General features: G+C 42.3%; 1 protein-coding gene across 3 annotated transcripts; it reads left to right on the top strand.

Annotated features, from left to right (window-relative positions):
* Nucleotides 1–650: 650 nt before the first annotated feature.
* TMEM254 (transmembrane protein 254) lies at nt 651–8,201 on the top strand. Of its 3 annotated transcripts, none has more exons than XM_024740228.1 (4): nt 651–1,315; nt 2,454–2,557; nt 2,745–2,804; nt 6,464–8,201. In XM_024740228.1, exons 1-4 carry the CDS (start codon nt 1,226–1,228, stop codon nt 6,582–6,584), a joined length of 375 nt encoding a protein of 124 aa, XP_024595996.1. In that variant the 5' UTR covers nt 651–1,225; the 3' UTR covers nt 6,585–8,201. The 3 variants fall into 3 exon arrangements, with proteins under 3 accessions (XP_024595996.1, XP_024596000.1, XP_024595999.1); XM_024740232.1 differs by lacking the exon at nt 6,464–8,201 and adding an exon at nt 3,213–3,553; XM_024740231.1 differs by lacking the exon at nt 651–1,315 and adding an exon at nt 2,033–2,182.
* The last annotated feature ends 14,794 nt before the right edge of the window (nt 8,202–22,995 follow it).

Here is a 22,995-nt window from a genome sequence, read left to right as displayed (position 1 = left end):
AATCAAGTACACATCTCAGTAGAAAGTTACTGCTAGTCAAGAGGAACAGATATCTCAGTTAATGACTGTAGTGCTTTTCTAAGTATGGGAAAGTGCAAGAATTTGAGTTCATAAAATTTTTTCCTGAAATATATCTAATCATCTAAGGGCCTGTTCTGCCTGTTTTCCCAAAGCACTGAGTGCGTCATGCTCTTCTTCATCCTGAATTCCTTTCAGGGTGTCCTGTAGGTCAGCAACTGCAGTGGCTACTGACTTGCTCCTTGTACAACTGGATGGTGGGCAACATTCTTTGCTTTACAGCGGTTTTATTACAAGTACTAACTCATTTAATCCACCCAAAACCTCTGAGGTAGGAACCAATGTATCCCCACTTTACAGATAGAGAAATTAAGGCACAGATGGGTAATGTAACTAGTGTTAGCTTACACAAAATGTTACTGGCAGAGCCAGGCGGTAAAAGTAAACCCAGGTATCTGTTCCACAGCCCCTTCTTGTAAGTGCTGTGCCACATCGGTCCATACATCTGTACTAATGAAGAGAAGGAGCATTATTTCTATTGACCTGAAACAAACAGACTGCCAAATACTTCTCCAGGAAAGATGGGTTTATTCTGCGATAAGCAAAGAATTACACTTTAGGGTCTGCAACCATAGTGAGCCACAGCACAAGTCATGTGTCCCCCCCAGGGACATTGTTGTTCTCCTTACAACACTTGTAAGAAGAAAAGGAAGTTGGAAAGGCTATAAAAAACAAAGAGTCCATGGGTTTTCTTTGGCTGAGTCGTTGCCAGGAAAGAAGACAGGTCTTCTCTCTGTCAGCCTCTGCTAACGTCACAGAGTGTGAGAGTTCCCCCTTCCAGTATCCCAAGTCTATTTAATTGCGGTTTCTATTAATTTTTTTTTTACATTTCCCACAGAGCACAGCAGAGCTGAAGTTCAAATATTAGATCCATAGTCATTAAGAGCATAAAGCACCATCTATTCCAACCATTATCTTAAGCCCCAGAAAGTGACGCTCAGAGAGGGGTCTCCCCTGCAAGGTGATAACCAGCCCACCAGGCCAGAGCCGATGGAGACTCGTTTTCAGTTTCAGGCCCACTGACTCTTCTCCCTCTGGGGAGGTAGGTGAGAGGAGGGAGGAGTGTTTGCCATGGCCCCGCCCCCATCCTTGCCTTCCTCCAGAGCAGAGGTGGCCTGCTCGGCATTCCCTGGGACGTGCTGCAGCGATGGGGAAGGCAGGAGGAGATGAGACGTACTTCCAGAGGAGCAGTCTGTTCTGGGTCACCGTCATCACCCTCTCCTTTGGCTATTACACGGTAAGGGCAGCGGGCCCCGGGCAAGGCCATGCGAGGGGACAGAGTGCTACCTTGAGCCACAAGATCCGCACCTACGACACGGAGAGGTCGCGCAGGCGCAATCGCGGCTCTCGAGTGCTCTAAGCCAGGGGACTAGACCCGGGAAGAAGACGCAGGCGCACCTGTCTGCCCGCGCCTTCCGCCTGTGTTGAGATCTTGAGAAACCGGCTGCCCACGCTTTCCCTATATGAAGGCAGGGAATACTCCCCACCCCATGACTCGGTGTCTAGATCTTTCAAGGTGGTGGTGGCGAAGTCGAATGCCGGTGGGGCTGCTACCTCCTATTTCCGTACAGCCAAACCGCTGCCCTCGCTGGTCATGGTCCTGGGGCTGGTGTAGTGCGGGGTGCATCTGTTTTGGCCCGCCAGGCTCCCGTAGGGCGAGGGGCGCTGTTGGGGGGGGCGGGGTCTTGCGCTTGCGCGCCTGGCGCTTGCCTAGGTTATTGGCGTAAGCGGAAGGTCGGTGGGCTTGCAAGCTTTCTGCTTGAAAATGTACCTGTGTTTGCGTCCCCACGGTTACTAGGGCTTAGCCAGGTTTGAATAGAACTCAAGAAGAAGGAGGGAGGTCAAGTTGACGGACAGTTCTAGGCCTGCCAAGTCAGGATAGGGCTTCCAAAGCAGAATGTTTGAGCCAGTTGGAATTGCTTGGAAAATGGGGGTAAACCTCAAGGATGGGTAGAATTTAATGGGTAAGAAGAGTTAGAGAGGATATACGTGTTATGACATAGATGTGGAATCATGAAGACAGAGAATCTCTACTGAGAGGAGCAGCGACTTTTGTTTGGCAGACAGAATTCATTTAATGGATACAGGAAAGATACCCAGAAAAGTAGGTTGAGGACTAAATTGTGTAAGTCATTAATAACAGCAGTCAGCCAACCTGGGCACTAAATCTGATAACCACAGAGTTTCCTCAGCATAAATCTCCCACTAGAATCGCTTTCAGAAAATAGAAGTGAAGAACGGAAGCCCAGATGACTCAGTTCAGAGTCTCTTTGGTCTGTTACTTGTTCTTATAGAATCGGGATTGTTTAACAGCCTCGGTTAAAAATAGATTTAAGTGACCTAATAAGCATTCTGTGCTTCTGGTTCTCTTTCAGTGGGTGATCTTCTGGCCTGAGGCTATTCCTTATCAGAGCCTAGGGCCGCTGGGCCCCTTCACTCAGTACTTGCTGGAGCATCATCACACCCTCCTGCACAGCTGGTAAGGAGAGCTGCAGAAATGGGGTGTGGACCCTGCAGCTCCAGTGTCCCAGTAGACCTGGAAGGCCCCTGGTTGCCTTCTAAGAGTGGTGCTTGTTCACATGAAAGCACCTTTCTCTTGGGGGTTTCTGTGTTAGATTTCATCAGCAGAGAACCATCACCTTAAACTAGGCTGACTTTTGTTTCAGGTATTGGCTTGCGTGGCTGATTCACGTGGGAGAGTCCTTGTATGCCATTGTATTGTGCAAGTAAGTGTTTTTAATAGGTCTTTGTCGCTTTTCTCTTGGTATCTAATATAAGTTGAGAGTAGCCACATTTAAATAATTCATGCGCTTGTAGGCCGAGAACACTCTCAGGTAGAGTTGAATCCCCACACCTAATACTGAGCCTCTCTCAGTACCCAGAGGGAGTACTCAGTAAATAGTTAATGAATGAATTCGTTTGTGTTAATGAGTCAATTATTTAGTCATTTAATTTAGATGATTTTTCTTCTTTTTTTCAAAAGTCTCTGTATAGCCCCAACTAGAAGAAAAGATTAGGAGGCTGCCTTCTAGTTTGAAAAAGAGCTGTATTGACCTAGCCCAGTGATTCTCAGCCTAGTTTCACAACTGAATCACCTGAGGAGCTTTCTCAACATTCACTTCTCTGGTTTCCAGGCCCAGAGATCCTAATGTGGTAGCCTTGCTTCAGATCCTAATGTGGTAGCCTTGCTTCAGAGGTAGGAACATGTTATTTTTTCAAGGTCTGTAGGTGATTCTGGGATGCACTGCAAGCTAGAAGTCCTGCGACTAGACCCTGATCTACAGTTGCCAGTTCAGGATAATACAATGTGAGAGAACTGAAAAAGCTTTTCTTTACATTTAGACTTTATGTAAGCACACAGAAAGTATGGTGTAATGAAAGAGATGGTTATAGTAATGCCAGATTGCTTTGCAATTGATTATTTTTCTTCTGGTCAAGATTAATTACCACCTCTGTTTTTGTGGTATTACTTCTAAAAGTGGAAAATAAGATACTTTATTGTTTTAATAATAAAAGTAACGAATATTTCCTGGGTGCACACTATGTCAGACAAGTGCTAACTGATTTAAATAGATTATGTTCCTCCACCTTCTGCTTTATTAAACAAGCTGGACTTCGTAGGAGAGGAGGAGAAAGCAGCTTTATTTTTTCGCCCGTCTCCACTCCCCCAAGGATTACTGTCTGTCTCCCACCCTAGCCCTGGACGAAATCTGAAGCAGGTCCATAGATTTTCCAGTCACTATCTCATATTATCTGGTCACGTCCAGTCTATTCATTAAAACTATGAACTTTTATCTAATTCAGAACATCTGTTCTCCAGCTGGGGCTCAGCAGCCTGCTGTGGGGAAGAGGGGGTAGTTGATGTCTTCCCTCTCATTCCAGCTTTGTTCCCTGTTCACTAGCGACAGCTGCCTGTGGCCCCTTGGGGTGCTGGGAGTAGTTAGCGGAAGCAGAGCACAGTCTGCCTCGTGATCAGGCAGCTGGGTGCTGTGGTGGTTGCATACCCATTGTTGACTCTTTCTCTCCAAAGGAGCCTTGGTGGATTTTTGAGAAACCGCCCATCACTAGGGATCTCCCTTCTGCAGTTCCCTTGATGGTTCCTTCAGACCTCAGTCAGTATGTCACTTGCAGTTTTCCCTTAGGATCTGTAATGGGGGTCGTGGTGGGGGGCAGTTTCTCTTTTATTGAGATCTCTTCTACCCTTTAGTTAGGCCTCTGGGGCGGGGTTGCTTTTAAGCTCACCCATGCCAGTGCCCTTCCACAAGACCTGTAAGGCTCACGATGACAGCTTCCTTATCCATCCAGCAGGATAAATCTGCAAGTGCGTGCAGTTCCCTGGGCAGCCATGTACCAGTAGTTAAACGTCTGAGTTAGATATTAAGCCTCCCTCAAATTACTGGGGACTCTTGCCGGGCTGAGTGGTTCCATTGAAGCTGTTCTTTGGGTTGACTTGGGATAGGAAGTGCCGCAGCACTAATACCTCTTTGTAACGGCCTCTTCAGGCTCTCAGTGAGAGCTTAGCTCGGAGGTGTGTGGTCCAGCCCTCCACATTTTAGTGTTGGAGTACTTTACACCTATTTTGTTGTCATCATTTGGAGCCTCTAATGAAAACGAAAAGACTCAGATTGAACATCCTGCTCTCAAGTTCTTTGATAGGCAGTGGGAGAAGAGGCATAGAGAGGTTAGGGCACTATTCTCACATTCCTGAAATCATTTCTTTATGGCCTAACGTGTTGCAGTGTATCATTGGTGACTGTAAACCAGCATGAATGTTCCTTTTGACTTATGAACGAATACGTTTAAGTGAAAGAACCATGAAGACATGTAGAACAATTGGAAGCCCTACCCCACATCCCACTATCCAGCAATAAAAAGAAATTGATGAATTCCATTTAATCAGACATAAGACCTGACTGAACCAATTCGACTTTATAGCCACCATATCTATATACATATAGATATAAACTCTTGTATAACTTTTTTCTGTTGTCATATATGCCTGTTTTCCTGTGTCTCTACCTATAAATTTACCTCATTTCATTAGTACACAGTATTCTATTATATAGATGTGCCTTAATGTATTTAACAAATCCTCCTTCTGACAGACTTTTAAGCCTCTAGTTTTGGGGTTTTTTTTTTTTTTTTTTGACTATTATAAATAATGCTGCGTAAACGTGAATTTCTTGTACATCCTGGCTCACTTTCATATATATTTCATTTTTCTATTGTTTGGTGGTAGAATGTATGAAGATAGTTGATTCTACTGACCTCACACCCAGTGACCTTGATACATTCATTTTTTAGTTCTAACAGTTCATCTGTTCATCTAATAGTTCATCATTAATAATTTAAAAGATTCATTTTTTCTAGGTACACAATTGTCTCTAGAAATAAAGACAGTTTTATTTCTTCCTTTCAATTCTGTATACCTTTTATTTATGTTTTTTCCCTCGTTGCACTGGCTAGTACGTCCAGTCCAGTGTCAACCAGAAGTGGTGACAGTAGGCATCCTGGCCTTGTTCCTAATCAAAGGGAAAGCTTTCAGCATTCTGCCTTGTGTTTTCCCTAGAGTTGTATAGACCTTCTCTGTCAGAATAAAGAAGTTCCCTTCTCCTTCTAAGTTTTCTGAGAACTTGTATTGAGAATGGATCTTGAAATTTATCAAATGCTTTTTCTGCATTTATTAAGATGATCGTGTAATTTTTCTCCTTTAATCTGTTAGTGTAGAAAATTATATATCTTTACATATATTTTTAAAAATTCTGTTTTAAATTAAAAGGCATCCACATGAGACTTATTTATATACAGATGAGACTGTAGCAAACCATTCCCTTCATCTGGGCCATTTTCTTTTGAGCTTGGTGTTCAGCAGTTTCGTTTGAATGGCTGTATAAACAGGTATTTATTATTACCATGTGCCAGGCCCTTTACTAATCACTTTGGATAACTTATCTCAAAAATCATCTCACAACTTGGTGAGATAAATACCATTATTCCTATTTTTCAGACGAAAAAACTGATTCTGAGAGAGAGTGATTTGCCCAAGGTCAAGCTGGTAGTTGGCCAAGCTAGATTTACATCTGGTCCAAAACACTTGCTTTGAAGCCATCCCAGTGCTTTCTAACCCTATATGCTCATCAAAATCACGTGAGAAACAGTTTCATAATACCATGTCCTAGGCAGTAGCCAGATTGCTTCCCAGGGAAGAGTGTACCATTCTAAATGCACAAGAAAAACGAAAATCAATGAACTAGGCATTCAAGTTAATAAGCTGGGGGAGAGCACAAAATAAGCCCCATGAAAATAGATAGAAGGAATACGTTTTTAAAAAACTAGAAGACAATAACATTAAAATCCTGGTGGATAAATTTTTCTCTTTTTTTAGGTCTAAAGGCATCACGAATAGTTGGACTCAACTCCTCTGGTTCCTGCAGACGTTCCTTTTTGGGATGGCATCTCTCTATTACTTGATTGATTACAGACCGAGACGCCATAAACAAACTTAAAAAAGATATCCAAAAAAAAACTGAATCACTGTTTTGTACACTTGAAACTAATATAATATTGTAAACCAACTATACTTCAATTTTAAAAAAGAGAGAAAATATAGCATATAAAGTTCCTAGGAGATGAAAAAGATGTTCAAAAGCTTTCTCTATACTGACATTCAGCCTCTCCTTTTTTGGGGGGTGCTGTGTTTACTTGATCTTTCTAGAAAGTTACGACCCTCTAGTTATTCACTGTTTTCTTCATCTGCTCTGGTTAAACTTGAGTAGATAGTAGGAAAAGATTTTAGCTTCCCAGTTCTGCAGACTAACCTATTTGGCAGAGGGCTTCCAGCTACCTTCTTGCGGTCCTTGGCTGTGTTGGCATTCTCCCTGTCACCTGGTTTAAGCCACATACTAAGTTTGCTTGTTGGGATATCTTTGCTCCTACCTTCTGATTAAAACACCTTACCCTTACCACCACCATCTTATCAGCTCTCCTTTCCCCCAATTTTTTTTCCACCCACCTGGATCAAAATAGGGTGACACTTCCATAACACATCAGTTCCACCCACATTTGTTAGACACCTGTGAGGCGGGATCTTCTCCTTTCAGGCTTCCATTTCAGATTATGGAGAAAGATGAGGAAGACAAGCAAGTGCCTGGAATGGGGCGGCCCAAGAGGTGACACAGAGGCACAGAGGACATCCTGGGAACCAAGAAGGAACGACTGGGGAATGCTTTCTCTGCTGCTGCCAGACAGAAGTGATGCTTCCCTCCACTCGGACCCTCCGACATAGCGCTCTGTACGTGCAGGATCTGATGTCCACCTTCAAGTCAGGACCACATCTTAAGACAGCTTCGTTTTTTCCTCTAGCACCTGTCCCATTGCCTCACACACAGGTGTTCTCTCAGTGTTTACCGAACAAAGGAGGGAAACTCTGATTTCACTTTGCACTTGTTCAGCATCATTCCAATTTTTATCTGAAAACTGCAGAACCCATTCAGTGTACCCCTGCATCAGAGAAAAGCGCAGGACTGCCCTTGACTGGTACTGCCATGTTTCTGTGGGTCCCCTGGTGGGAAACCCGTACCTTTTTCACACTTTCCTATTCCTGGTCACTTTTTCCAGACACTGTAGATGACTCCCTCCAGTTCTGACTCACTCAGCCATTCCTGTTCTAGAGAGTCTACACTATGGGTTCTCCAACTAGTTACTACCTCTCTCATTCACCTGGTTATAACTTAACTACTGACTGGTTGGGGCAGGAGGGTTACTGACTCACCTCAAGGAGGCTTTAGGGCTCCTTTCCTGGAGGACCCCCTGCTTGTTCACTAGGGACTAGACCTTATTTTCCTTCCATGACACAGTAGGTCATGTTATTTGTTTTAAGCAAACACTTATAAGAAACAGCCCCCCTCCCCCCAAAAAAGAGGCCTCAAGTAAAAGCACAACCATGAAAGATGATAGACTATGAATTGGTTTTGGTGGAAATCAACTTCTACACATAAATCCCAGTCTTTCCCTCTGTTTCTCTTGTGATTAAGGGGTTATTATTAATGGTGCCAAGGATAATATGGCAGATTACTGAATGAAATGTATTAACTTGAATAAAATGTTGTGAATTGTGTCTCCAATCAGATGCTTTTTTTGGTCAGTTTTGATAGTATTATCACACATTTGATTCTACTCTTTCTCAAAAAGACTCTATTCTGGAACTTTGTAGCAGGGATTTTTTTTTTCACTGATAAAGAAATGCAGAATGCCCTAGTTGTAGGACATATGGTCTTCCTTACGTTTCTAGAGCTGTCTATAGTCCACTTAACTCCTCCACATACACCAAGTTGTGGGTGGACATAAGCATCTCCTTTCATTGCAGGATTGGCCTCCTGTTTCCACTACATTTCATTCAGTGTTTGATGTAGTCTGCAGCAAGTGAAAGGAGTACTCTGATTTTTTTTAAATGCCAAAAGTATAAAATGCTTTTATCTTATTTGGGGTATTATCATGGCCTAGAGCAAAATAAGATCTTAGCAAACAGTGCGGGTCATTCATTTTATAGACCCATAAGCTGCATCCCATGGAGGTGAGGTAACACACAGAGGCCAGACTAACTGGATCTCATGTTCTGCCTCTTCCTCCCCCACAGTCCAGGACCCTAGAAGTAAGTCTAAAGCAAAAAACAAAAAGAGACAGCTTTGTGTTGCAGTCACAGTGGTGATACAGGGGAAACATCTATGTTGAGTTTGGATGAGAAAAGGCCAGAGGCATCTTGTTGGAAACAACCGGGGAGGGCAAACAGACTAAAACCCCAAATATATCAAGGGCAAGTATAGTTTGGGAAGGACAAAAAAGCAAGCCCCAATGGCGGGAACAAAAACAGAAAACTAATGACCTCACAACCTAAAAACAGGCCAGATTTATAAACTAACACTATTTCCTATATTCAACATGTTTATGAGTCCATTGCAATCCAACTCCAAACGTTTTCTAAGCCATGGTTTTAAAACAAGTCTTGAGTTTAAGAGGCTATACTCTAGATGTGTAAAGAGCTTCTTTAGCAAAACAACTTGCCATCTGGGAGCCTGTACGTATTTACATGGAGGGCCTGAAAACGCCAAAGAAACGTTGGAGAACCTGCCTTTAAGGTTAGAGCACGGAATGCAATCACAGTGTTGCTCAGGGCCCTTGCTGGAAGCTTGTTAACTAAATCTCTTAGCTGAGCAGCCTGGGTTGTAAATATCATTTTCCTTTCCTTCTTATCAGCACAGACAAAAAAGAATCTAGGGCACCTGAGTAATATATTTGTAAGTCTATGAGACCCTTCTCTGTGCAAGGCTCCTTGTCCACATCGAATTGAAAACTATGGTTCCTTTTTTCTCAACGTTGGACAATGAGAGTGTGTACTTATCATTTCACATTTCTCTTTATGAAGATTATAGTCTGATTCCACGGTGGACACTTGAAAATCCTATCCAAAATACTGTATTTGCAATTCTATCCACAAACATTTTAAGATGGCTCTTAAGGGACTTCCCTGGTGGCACAGTGGTTAAGAATCCTCCTGCCAATGCAGGGGACACGGGTTCAAGCCCTGGTCTGGGAAGATCCCACATGCCACGGAGCAACTAAGCCCATGTGCCAAAACTACTGAGCCTGTGCTCTAGAGCCGGTGAACCACAACTACTGAAGCCCACGTGCCAGAACTACTGAAGCCCGTGCACCTAGAGCCTGTGCTCCGCAACAAGCCACTGCAGTGAGAAGCCCGCACACTGCAACAAAGAGTAGCCCCCGCTCACCGCAACTAGAGAAAGGCCATGCGCAGCAAGAAAGGCCCAACGCAGCCAAAAATAAATAACTATAAAATAAAATAAATTTATTAAAAAAAAAGATGGCTCTTAAGCTTTCTGAATAGGATTGAGTATACTAATTGCTACATTTCTGTTTATAGTAAGGCATAAAGTTGGACTGTGGAAAATACCTTTGGTGTACTAATACTGTTTGGGGAAATATTCATGAAAGAACTTTTACTTTTTCCTGTACCAAGACATTGCACTGGCTGTTTGTAGTAAATAAAAAATTACTCAATATGAATTGTCACTAAAATTGAAATCTTGACATTGCTGTAAATAAAAGAGAGGAGTGACATCTATAATATAGAGAAATGTTCCCTGACCCTCGGACATGGAAGGACCACCCTCGCAACACAAATCTTCTTAAGCAATAATAACTATGAAATGCCACACCTGGTTAATTTGTTCATTATATTTTTCTCTAATACATATGAGAATAAAGCATACTTTACATCGATACCTAAAATCACCACGCATACTAATGCTACATGCGGCACACCATTAATAATCAAAAAGTGTTCCACTATCCACTGAGACTGAAGTTGGCATTTACCTGGCTTCAGACACAGGATTTTAGGCAAGTCTGTCACCTTCCTGGACCTCAATTTCATCATGAAAAAGAATAAGAATAATGTTACATTGTGGCTGGGATGAAGATAAAATAGTAAATTTAGGGCTTCCCTGGTGGCGCAGTGGTTGAGAGTCCGCCTGCCGATGCAGGGGACACGGGTTCGTGCCCCGGTGTGGGAGGATCCCACATGCCGCGGAGCGGCTGGGCCCGTGAGCCATGGCCACTGAGCCTGCGCGTCCGGAGCCTGTTGCTCCGCAACGGGAGAGGCCACAACAGTGAGAGGCCCGCGTACGGCAAAAAAAAAAAAAATCTGAAAAAATAGTAAATTTAAATGAAGTCATCTGTGTAAACCAACCTTGTAAACTGTAACATTAATCAAGAGTATAGCTTTTACTGGAAGGTTGGTCATGGGTGATGACGTATCCTGAATTTCTCAGACTTGACGGTGCAGATGGATTCTGTGAGATCTTGTGAAAATTCAGGCTCTGATTCAGTGAGTGTGGAGTGGGTCCAAGATTCTGCACATCCAGTAAGCTCCCTGGTGATCTTCAGACCACTTTGAGTAGTAAGATTTTTAGAGAAAATTTAGAATAAGAACCCAAATGGTTTGACCCTGATTTCGTGAGGCTTGGGGTTGATTTCTAGACATGACAACATGTTTGTGTCAATAAGAAGCACAGCTAAACACCCTCACTGGGAGCTCAGCACTCAGTGTAAACAATCCTTGGAGTCCTGACAACTGGCGAAAAGCACAGCTGTGGGGCTAAAAATGCAATGAATACAACAAAACAGAAACAGACTCACAGGTATAGAGAACAAACTAGTGATCACCGGTGGGGAGAGGGAAAGGGGGAGGGACAAGATGGGATGGGGAATTAAAAGGTATAAACTACTATATAAAATAGATAAGCTACAAGGGTATATTGTACAGCACAAGAAATATAGCCAGTACCTTATAATAACTTTAAATGGAGTATAATCTATAAAAATTTTGAATCATTATGTTGTACACCTGAAACTAATATATATTGTAAATCAAGTATACTTCGATTTTTAAAAAAAGAATTTTTAAAAAGCTGATGAAATTAGCCAATTGGCATATCTGCATACTCCTCCCTCCTTGAGAATAAAAGTTTGGGATTGAGGTCTTTTGAAAGTAAAAAAGAACTCAATATTTTTCAAATATTTATTTTTATTCTAGACACCAATATGAAATACCTAACATCCACAACTCTTTGAGGTAACAATTTAAAGTTGAGGACACTGAGGGGAGATCCCTGCCCAAATGGCTGACCAGCTCAGGCCACTGACTCCTTCTCCCAAGATCAAACTTGAAGAAACAGTAGACACATGAGAGAAGTATGAATTCCTAAAACCAAAGGGAAAATGTAGGGAATGTTCCCGCCCACCATCCTGGACAGAAGACTAGAATTGGTGTAGAGGTGGAGAAAGGGGAGCCTTGGGCAGCAGGGAGAACTAGTTTGATGGGGAACTTTTCATCTTCTGTTCTTGTCTCTCCCTCAAATTGAGCAGACAGTTATGGGCCTGACCCTTCAGCACAGAAGTGGGCAGTAGCAGGGTCCATGGCAGCTTCTCCTGATATTAGCAACACAAAGCCCCACTGGGTGATGGGGGAGAGTTCATGAAAACAGGCTGACAGCCCTCAGGCAATCACTCCCCTATACTCCCAATCAAATCACAAGGATTGTGGACTACATTGTTATTTCTTCCTAAAGGTTCAAAAGTGAAAACCTCAGGCAAAAGAGTGACCAATGGAATGGTATCAAACAGGGACTCTTTAAGGGTTCTGTGGTTCCTGAATTCTCATCTTTAAATCACTGATTTCAGTGTAGACTAGGGCCTGGCCTTAGCCCTCCCCCAATGCATTATCAGACCTGCTGGTTGATGCCCCAAGGGAAAACAAGATCACAAGCCCAAAGCACCGGGCAGCAGAGAATGACAAGCATAAGCTGAGCCACACCTGTCGTCTGAAACAGAAGTGTTGGAACATAAGGACCCGGAATCTAAAAACCCTCTTTAAGTAGGACATAAGGAGTTAATAAGAGAATATGTTAGCAATATGATATACAAATAAGAAATCACACACAAAAAAGAACTAGGTGAAAATATTAGGCATGAAAAATAAAATAGTTGAAATAAAGAACCTATTAAATGAAAATCGAACAAGTGAAATAGAATGGATGTAGCTGAAGAAAGAATTTGTAGACTCAAACTTGTGGATGTCTCACAGGAAAATACAAAACATAAAATACAAAAGAAAAGCCTGGAAATGTGGATGATAAACATAAAAATGCCAGCGCCTAGGGGTATTAGTTCCAGTTGGAGAGAAAAATAAAATGGAGTGGAAGAAATATTTGAAGAAATAATGGAGAGTAATTTCCCCCAAATGACCTTATTTGAAATGACTTATAAAGGGCCAAACAAAAGAGATAAGGCATACCAATCCCTAGGCATAACAATAAAATTTGAGAATAATCAAGACAAAGAGAAAATTCTAAGTTTCCAGAGAGAAAGAACGATCAACCTCCAAAGGAATGACAAGGAACAGACATCAAACAGCTACATTGGATGCTAGAAGACAGTGAAAAATAGTTTAAAAGTACCGGGGAAAAATTACTTTGAATGTAGAATTTTATATTCAGCCAAATTATCATTCAAACAGGAGAGAGTGATGGGAAAAGGATTCCCTGCCTTCAAGGGCTCAGAATGTTTGCCACACAAAAAGACCCACATTGAAAACACTTTTGGAAAACGTCCTTAAATAATAAAAGGGAAAAAAGTCAGGCAATGCTGCCAGAGATACAGGGTAAGGAGGGAGGAGAGGCATCAAAGAAAAATAAAAGGATATAAACAAGCCCAAATTTAAATTATATACATTCTAGCCAATTTCCATGATGGGTATATGTGTATGTGTGTTTGGGAGGGAGGGCAGAAGGATAAATGAACTGGGCATGAGAGTAAGTTGAAATATAGAGCTTCTTTAGTTATGTCGCAATAAACCCACTGTACATTGAACTGTAAATCGAAAACGCATTTAGGGGCTTCCCTGGTGGCGCAGTGGTTAAGAATCTGTCTGCCAATGCAGGGGACACAGGTTCAAGCCCTGTTCTGGGAAGATCCCACATGCCGCGGAGCAACTAAGCCTGTACACCACAACGACTGAGCCTGTGCTCTAGAGCCCGCATGCCACAGCTACTGAAGCCCGTGCACCTAGAGCCCGTGCTCCACAACAAGAGAAGCCATCACAATGAGAAGCCCACGCACTGCAGTGAAGAGTAGTCCCCACTCACCACAACCATAGAAAGCCCGCATGCAGCAATGAAGACCCAGTGCAGCCAAAAATAAATAAATTTTTAAAAAAGAAAAGAAAATGCATTTAATACAACTAACCTACCAAGCGTCATGCCTTAGCCTAGCCTACCTTAAACATGCTCAGAACACTTACATTAGCCTACAGTTGGGCAAAATCATCTAGTACAAAGCCTATTTTATAATAAAGTGTTAAATATGTCATGTAATTTGACGAATACTGTACTGAATGATTGTGTGGATATGGAATGGTTGTAAGTGTATCAGTGGTTTACCCTCGTTATCTCCTGGCTGACTGGGAGCTGCAGCTGCTGACATTGCTCAGCAGAACCAGAAAACTAGTGGCTACCAAAGGGAGCCGGTGGGGAGGAGGGGCAAAATAGATGAAAAGGGTTAAGAGGTACAAACTTCCAGGTATAAAATAAATGTTAACAAGGCTGTAATGTACAACACAGGAAAGTAGTCAATATTTCACAATAACTTTGTATGGAGTGTACTCTATAAAAATATTGAATGAGCATGTTCTACACCTGAAACTAATATAATATTGTAAGTCAACCATACATAAAATTTTTTAAAAAGAACCAAACTTTAGGGCTTCCCTGGTGGCGTAGCGGTTGAGAATCCGCCTGCTAATGCAGGGGACACGGGTTCGAGCCCTGGTCTGGGAGGATCCCACATGCCGCGGAGCAACTAGGCCCGTGAGCCACAAGTACTGAGCCTGCACGTCTGGAGCCTCTGCTCCGCAACAAGAGAGGCCACGATAGTGAGAGGCCCGCGCACCGCGATGAAGAGTGGCCCCCACTTGCCACAACTAGAGAAAGCCCTCGCACAGAAACGAAGACCCAACACAGCAAAAATAAATTAATTAATTAATAAACTCCTACCCCCAACATCTAAAAAAAAAAAAAAGAAGAACCAAAGTTTGAGGAACTTTCCACTTTCTAACCCTCTAGAGTCCTCTAAAATCTCAATGAACCAGAATTTTTCACCTTGATACAACCTCAGAAAACCCAAGATGAATTAATCTTATCTTTCCTGCTACTAGGAAATGAAATCACCCCAAAAAGATAAGATCTGATAAAGAGAAAGCTCCCTAAGAGGGAATCTTGCAGGTATTCTACTTTCTAAGGGAAAAGTAACAACATAGCAACCCTCTGAGAGAATTGATAAATAACAAGTCACATTTCAATCTTTTATTGTAATGGGTATTTCCACTTAAGAGCAAAAGGCAGCAGGGTGTAATGGAATAGCACCCTAGGCTTTTTTTTTTTTTTAACATCTTTATTGGAGTATACTTGCTTTACAATGTTGTGTTAGTTTCTGCTGTGTAACAAAGTGAATCCGCTATATGTATACATGTATCCCCATATCCCCTCCCTCTTGCGTCTCCCTCCCACCCTCCCTATGCCACCCCCCTAAGTGGTCACAGAGCACGAAGCTGATCTCCCTGTGCTATGCGGCTGCTTCCCACTAGCTATCTATTTCACATTTGGTAGTGTATATATGTCCATGCCACTCTCTCACTTCGTCCCAGCTTCCACTTCCCCTTCCCCGTGTCCTCAAGTTCATTCTCTATGTCTGCATCTTTATCCCTGTCTTGCCCCTAGGTTCATCAGAACCATATTTTTTTAGATTCCATATATATGTGTTGCACCCTTGGCTTTTGAGTGACAACTATGTTCAAACTGTTACCCAATACTTACCAGCTATATTACCCTAGATAAATCTCACGTCTTTGAGTCCCAGTGTCTACTCCCTTCTCGTTTTGTTTATTTCCTTTTATCTCCATCTCCCTGATGCCCCCACTTCCAGGCAAAAATTCCAAGGTGTTTGCTGTGCCTGTTCTTGGAAAATGTACACTGCTGTTTTGTGAGCAAGTATTTCTGATTTAAATGAATAGTAATATATATGTTGCCATATGTCAATTGCTACTAAACTTTGGCATCTTGAGAAGGACTCCTAGGACAGTGTGAGTTTGGTAACTTAATTTGATTTCCAGTTAAGTTTTGACAATTTGCCAAAAAAGAGCTGAGTTGTCCACATTCCCTGTTGCTCCCTTGGAGGGGAAAAAAAATCATCTCTAAGACAGTGTGAGAGCCAACTGGAACTTACAAGGCTTTTGAACAAGACAGGAAACAACAGAAAAAAGAAAGTCCAGGCTGGCCAACTAGTATAGCTCATCTTGGATGCCTCCAAAAATCTGTCTTAACTTTGTTCAACTTAGCCAGAATTGCATTTAACTACACAGGATATGAGACCAAATGATGTCTGTGGTCAACCCGTAATCAGAATGCTGGAACGGACTACAGAAATCTTCAGATAGACACCCCCCACCATCATTTTACACTGGGAGAAATTGCGCGCCTACAAAGAGAGGTAACCACCAATGTCACACAATCAATTTGCTGTCAGACCTGGGTCTCTGACTCCTTGCTATTTCACCAAGCTGCCTGTCAGCATATTGGATGAAACATCCAAAGTAATGTTCTCAACAGCATGGCTCACCTCCCAAATATTTTACAAATATTATCCAAGAAAGATGCATTAAGAGTGAGAGTAGTTTCCATCATTGTTGTTAGCGGCCCTAAACCCCTACATCCTGTTCATGTTACTGGCGCCTGCCTTTGATACTGTATCCATAGCAATGTACAAATACTGTAAACATTCTGCAGACCTAGGGATGTTCTTGCCACTGGTTAAAGGTGCAGCAGCAATACGTTGCACGTGTACACTGAAAAGGTTATTTATAGCATTTACGAAGCTTTAATGCCTGCATGGCAAAAGAATTTGCTGGGCTTATGTTCTGGGTATTACAGAATATTTCCTAGGAAACTGAAAATAAATATATTATGAAATTTCAATTTTGAAACATATTTAGTATTGTCCTGGCATCCTGTAATGGCTGTTGCAAAACACACTGTAGGCCAGAGACAAGCATTCCTTATGTAAACCCATTATATCCTTTGAATCTGCAGGAATCCCATAGAATGTTGCTTCTTTGTTAAAAATAATAAGAGTAACATTAATTGAACAGTCAGTGGGTGGCCAGGCATTATGCTTAGAGCCTTGTTTGCATTTTTTCATTTAATCCTCACTTTAACCCCTAGGAGGTATGCCCTGGCATCCCATTTTCCTAATTAGAAAACTGAGGCCTAATGAAATTAAGTAGCTCGTTAACAATCAGAGCTAGTGAGGGGTAGAACCAAGAGTCAAGAGATAGCTGTGACTCCCAAACGTATGTTTGTTACATGTGTGTTTGGTGCCTATTGGTTGTAAATCACAGGTGCAACCATAGCATAAAATCTCTCTCTGGCATCCATATATTCGCAGTGAAATATTTTGCTCTGTGAAATACATATTTAAAGTGGACTCCACCATCTAAATCCTTGTGCAGAAATCATCTGAATTCTACTTCAAGTAAGCAATCCATTCAAATATCCCTTTGAAATGGCACCTGGAAGGAAAAGATGTTTCCATCTGAACATGAGTCTAACCAGGGACTGGTTACAGAGGCCTCCTCTGAAACCGCTGGAGCTTGGCCTTATAAAGATCACAATGAGGCTTCCTGATTAAATCAAGAGGGGGAGGGGAAGAGGCCAGATCAGGAGCACAGAGCGAGTGAGCTGGGTAGGAGGGCTGATGTCGTTGATGATGCTATGAGGCATCATCCAACGTCAAGTCAGTGGCACTGAGGGCTTCTGGGCGGGGGGGGTGGCCAGGCCCCTCTCCTGATCAGGTACACATGCTATTTTTCTGGAATCACTGTGGGGAAGATAGCTCCATTCAGGACAGCTATAACTGTCCCCAGGGGTACCACTTCTGGTGTGACGATACATCCAGACTAGGTGGAGCAGGTAGGGAAATGGGCATTGGCCTTTAGGGCCTGTGAGACCAGGAGTATTCAAACAGCATCAGGATGGAGATTAAGAGGCCAGTGGGACTAGGGAGGGCTGGGCAACCAAAGGGCTGTGCTGAGGAATGGGGCAGAGCTGAAACATCCCAGTGACATTGGGGTGGGGGGAGGGGACTGTCTTGGAAAATGCAGCAAGGAGAACTCAGCCTTCATCATTTGGAAGTTCTAAAATAGAGGTTTTTATCCCAGCAGCCATGAGTGAGTCAATGAACCTTTAACATTATCTGGGATCCAAAGAGGCCCAGCAACAGACAGCCTGGGCCCTCCAGGAATTGTTCTTTGGGGAGAGTGGGGGGCATTGGTGGATGCAGTATCAAAGCTCTCAGATGCACTAAGGAAAATGGACTTAGTGAATGAGATTGGAAAGCAGGGGACTTGCCTGGTGGTCCAGTGGGTAAGACTCTGCGCTCCCAGTGCAGGGCGGGGTGGGGGAGGGGGGCTAGGTTCGATCCCTGGTCGGGGAACTAGATCCCACAGGCATGCTGCAACTAAGAGTTCACATGCCACAACTAAGTATTCCACATGCCGCAATGGGGATCCCGTGTGCCGCAGCTGCCGGCACAGCCAAAATAAATAAAAATATAAATAAATCTATTTAAGAGATTGGAAGGCAGAAGAAGGGAGCAGCTGCCACCTAATTAGCCATGCAGCCTTGAGCAAATCTTTTATTGATACCTCTTGAACTTGGGTTTCCTCATGAGGCAGTTAAACCTGAGATTTATATAAGGTACCAGCTTTAAAAGTCCATAAAATTCCAAAAGCACTATCCACTCGTGAAACAATTTACTGGGAGAAGTAGTGAGCTTCCTGTCACTGGAAGTATTCAAGAAGAGTGAGAATAGCCACTTGTCTCATATGCCATAGAAAGAATTCCTATATTAGGTAGGAAGTTAAGATTTGATTTTGAGTAATAAAAACAACAAAAATAATAATAGTTAACATTGATTGAATACATAATATGTGCCCAGCACTGTTCTAGGCATTTATACACATCTTATCTGATTCTCTCAACAAGCCCAAGAGGCATGGGTACTATTAACATTCCCATTTTACAGAGGACACTCAGATCAGAGACAGCAAGTTACCAGAGATCTCATGTCTAGAAAGGGGTAGAGCTGAGATTGGAGACCAGGTTTCTCTGACTCCCCCAAGTCTTAACCACTGCCCAGTTCTGCCTTTAGCACCTGCTGCAGCCAGGATAGGCATGCCTTCTGCCGGCCTGGGCTCTGAGTACAAGGCAACGTGACTGCCTCCAACTTCATCTTCCTCCAAGGTGGGCAATTGAGTATGGAATGCAGACAGCCAGCTTGCCAACAAGGCTGCTTTCCTAAGGCTTGTGACGTGAGCAGAAAGGAGCTGCCATCGCTGCTGAGAACCTCAGCTCCTCTGGGCTCCTTACACCCACCACTTGATTTTGCAGAAGAGGAAATGAATGCCCAGAAAGTGTGAGCTGACTACCCAAGCACACAGAGCAAATAAGCAGCAGAGCTGGGAAACAGCTACCTTGAACCTTAACTTCCAGGCCAGTTCTCAATGGCATTCTGTTTTTTAGCTTGTTAACTGAAACACTCACACACACACACACACACACACACACACACACACGCACACACACAACATAAGAGCTGTGAGTTGAGTTTATTTACTGTCTTACTGAGGACTAGAGCCCAGGAGGAAGAGGTATGTGATTTTGGAGAAGGGATGTGTACAATCAAGCACACATCTCTGTAGAAGGTTGCTACCAGTCACAAGGATCAGATATCTCAGTTAATGATTTTAGTACTTTTCTAAGCATGGGACAGTGCAAGAATTTGGGTCCATAAAAATTTCTCCCGAAAATATGTAACTATCTGAGGGCCTGTTGTCACAGTTTTCCCAGAGCACAGAGTGCCTCATTCCTGAGCTTCACCCTGAATTCTTTCCAGAGTGTTGCTATACGTCAGTAACTGCAGTGGCTAGTATCTTGATTCCTGTAGAACTGGATGGCAAGCAACATTCCTTAGTTGGCAAGTTAATCCCTATGACCGTGGTTGCTCTCATATGTCCCTCAGTTTTGAGATCTGATATATACACATTTTTTTCTGACGAAGGCCTACTGATCAGAACAAATTAGAGATTCACAAGAGTAGCAATTGTTTAAAATTAAATTTAAAAAGATACATGCACCCCAGTGTTCATTGCAGCACTATTTACAATAGCCAGGACATGGAAGCAACCTAAATGTCCATCAACAGAGGAATGGATAAAGAAGATGTGGTACATATATACAATGGGATATTACTCAGCCACAGAAAGGAACGAAATTGTGTCATTTGCAGAGATATGGATGGACCTAGAGACTGTCATACAGAGTAAGGCAAGTCAGAGAAAACCAATATCATATATTAATACATAAGTGTGGAATCTAAAAAAATGGTACAGATGATCTTATTTGCAAAGCAGAAATAGAGACACAGACGTAGAGAACAAATGTATGGGTACCAAGGGGGAAGTGGTGGGTGGAATGAATTGTGAGATTGGGATTGACATATATACACGACTATGTATAAAATAGATAACTAATGAAAACCTACTGTATAGCACAGGGAACTCTACTCAGTGCTCTGTGGTGACCTGAGTGGGAAAGAAATCCAAAAAAGAAGGGATATATGTATATGTACAGCTGATTCACTTTGCTGTACAGCAGAGACTAACACAGCGGTGTAAAGCAACAATACTCCAATAAAAATTAATTTACAAAAACAAAAAAAAGTTAAATTCTCTGGCTCTTTTAAAAATTCTAATCTAACCTTGCCCCACACAACCAAATTTACCTCTTATTGATCCTGAATTGGCATTTCTGCCCCTTTTAGGCAAATGACTTCACTAACATTGACCCAAAAGTACATATCCCAACTACTAACCTTTTTCCGAGCCATCACTCCAGTAGAATTCCCTCCCAAATCCTCTCTTCTTTATCTGGGCAGATTGGAAATTCAGGCTCAAGTGGCAACCCTGAGGAGACAGCAATCATTTGAACATTTAGTTTACAAACGAAATTTATACCTCAGTCAGAAATGTGCAACCCTACTTCCCCCCCATTTAAGCTTTACAACACCATACAAAATATTCATTATATTTTAGATTTACAAAGGAATAAAATCTGCAGACTGGTTGGAACAGTTGAGAATTCTGCACTCATCTATATCTCTTAGTCCTAGGAAACTGAGTTAAAGCAGAATTGTTCCACAGCCAAGATATTTGCATATACCTTCTTTTCTCTTTTCCTTCCTTCCTTTTTCTTTTCTCTTTTCTGTTCTATTTTGTTTTTGTTCCTTCTTAGTCAAGTTCAGTGGTGTTCAAATTTTGGTTGCAAAATTCTCAATTTAAGTGTGGGGTTTTTTTTTAAAGGATGTTCAAGGCCTAGGTAGTGTAGGTCACACGCTAGTTTTGGGATCCACCCTTAGCAAGATGCACTTCCATAGCCTGAGGCACCTCCGCAGTGAAGAGCAGCCTTTGGAGTCCAGTGTGACCTTGGGCAGGTTTCCTATCTGTTCTCAATCCCATTTGTAAAATGGGGGCGATGAAGGTGGAAATAGTGGGTCCCGGGCTGCTTCACCCTGATCTCTGGCACCCACTCCCTATCTCAGTCAGAGGCAGTTAGATTGTCCTCGGCATCATTTCCTCAATCTGCATCATGGTCACCTCCACCAGGTCCTTCACACTCAGGGACTGTGTCCTGTGCTGGGTCTCAAAACTCTGTTCTCCACTTTCTCAGGGATAAGGGAGCTCTCAGAGTTTGGGGAGGCAGGGCCCAGCCCCTCTTCTCCCTTAACACTCAGCACGTTTTCTACAGTCTCCCCAGCTGGGCCTTGTTTGCTCACCTCTGGTCCCTCCCAGTCTTGCTCTCTCCTCTGCTTCCTGCTGCCCTGCTAACCTCCTGGCTGGACTTGGGCAAGGCCCTTTCTCTGGACGTCAGTTTCCTCTTCTGGACAAAGATGAATGTAGCTGCAACAGGAGTTGTTACTGCTATTACAAATGTATCCTGTGCTTGTTGTGAAACATGAAATCATTCAACAATCAGAATGTCTAACATAAAGTTCCCAGTTACATTAGTACTCTCGCTCTCATCCTAATCCCTGTGCATAGCAGTGATTACACCATTAGCAGCTGAATGTGCATTCTTCTAGATTTCAGCTATACACATATAAAATATAGATATATAAATAAAATAGTGTATAATATACATGCACACAGACTCACAGACATTCTTTGGTTCATGATGAGATGGTATTACACACATTTTTCTGCAACTTGCTTTCTTTATTCAACAGTAAATCTTGGAGGTAATTCCATGCTGGTGTACATAGATAGAATTCATTCATTTAATTAATTTATTTATTTACTTACAGTAAATATTTATTTACTTACAGTTTTATTGACATATAGCACTGTATAAGTTTAAGGTGTACAGCATAAGGACTTGACTTACATATATCATGAAATGATTATTGCAATAAGTTTAGAGAACATCCATCATCTCATATAGATTCAACATTAAAGAGATAGAGAAAAAATTTTTTTCCTTAACGAGAACTCATAGGATTTACTCTCCAAACAACTTTCACACAATATATAACATACAGCAGTGTTAATTATATGTATCATGTTGTACATTACATCCTTAGTATTTATTTGTCTTATAATTGGGATTTGTACATTTTGACTGCCTTCATCCAATTCCCCCTCCAACCACCCCCCATGTCTGGTAACCACACATCTGATCTCTTTTTCGATGAGTTTCTGTGATTGGGTTTTTTGAACTGTAACTGACCTACAACACTGTATCAGTTCCTGTTATTCAACATAGTGACTTCATATTTCTATACATTTCAAAATGAACACCATGATAAGTCTAGCTGTCATCTGTCACCATGCAAAGACATGACATAATTATTGACTATATTCCCCACACTGTACATTTCATATTGTTGCAGTAAAAACAGAAATGAGACATTTATTTTCTGATAAACAAGCAAAATAAGGAAACAACGAACAGGCTGGGGAAATAGCATAAACAGGCCTAAAAGAGTTAAGCAATCCTGGTTATTCTTTAGCTGTTATACTAACAAACACTTGTAGCTAGACTTGTCCTTCACAAAGCTGACTACTCTCTGACTCCATATGAATCACCCTTCGCACCTGGCATTTCTTCTCCCCCTATACTCCCTTGTAGCACTCTTCATTTCAGAAAGAAGGTCACTGGCCGATAACCTTCAGGG

This window comes from Neophocaena asiaeorientalis, unplaced genomic scaffold (assembly GCF_003031525.2).
Source record: "Neophocaena asiaeorientalis asiaeorientalis breed wild unplaced genomic scaffold, Neophocaena_asiaeorientalis_V1.1 scaffold517, whole genome shotgun sequence".
NCBI lineage: Eukaryota > Metazoa > Chordata > Mammalia > Artiodactyla > Phocoenidae > Neophocaena > Neophocaena asiaeorientalis.
This window is presented reverse-complemented; position numbering and strand designations above follow the sequence as displayed.

Bases quoted from the DNA above. Each gene is read 5' to 3' on its own strand.
- TMEM254 (XM_024740228.1), top strand. From the start codon at position 1,226: ATGGGGAAGGCAGGAGGAGATGAGACGTACTTCCAGAGGAGCAGTCTG. The intron at 1,316-2,453 runs GTAAGGGCAGCG...GTTCTCTTTCAG, and splicing joins TCTCCTTTGGCTATTACACG to TGGGTGATCTTCTGGCCTGA. The intron at 2,558-2,744 runs GTAAGGAGAGCT...CTTTTGTTTCAG, and splicing joins CACACCCTCCTGCACAGCTG to GTATTGGCTTGCGTGGCTGA.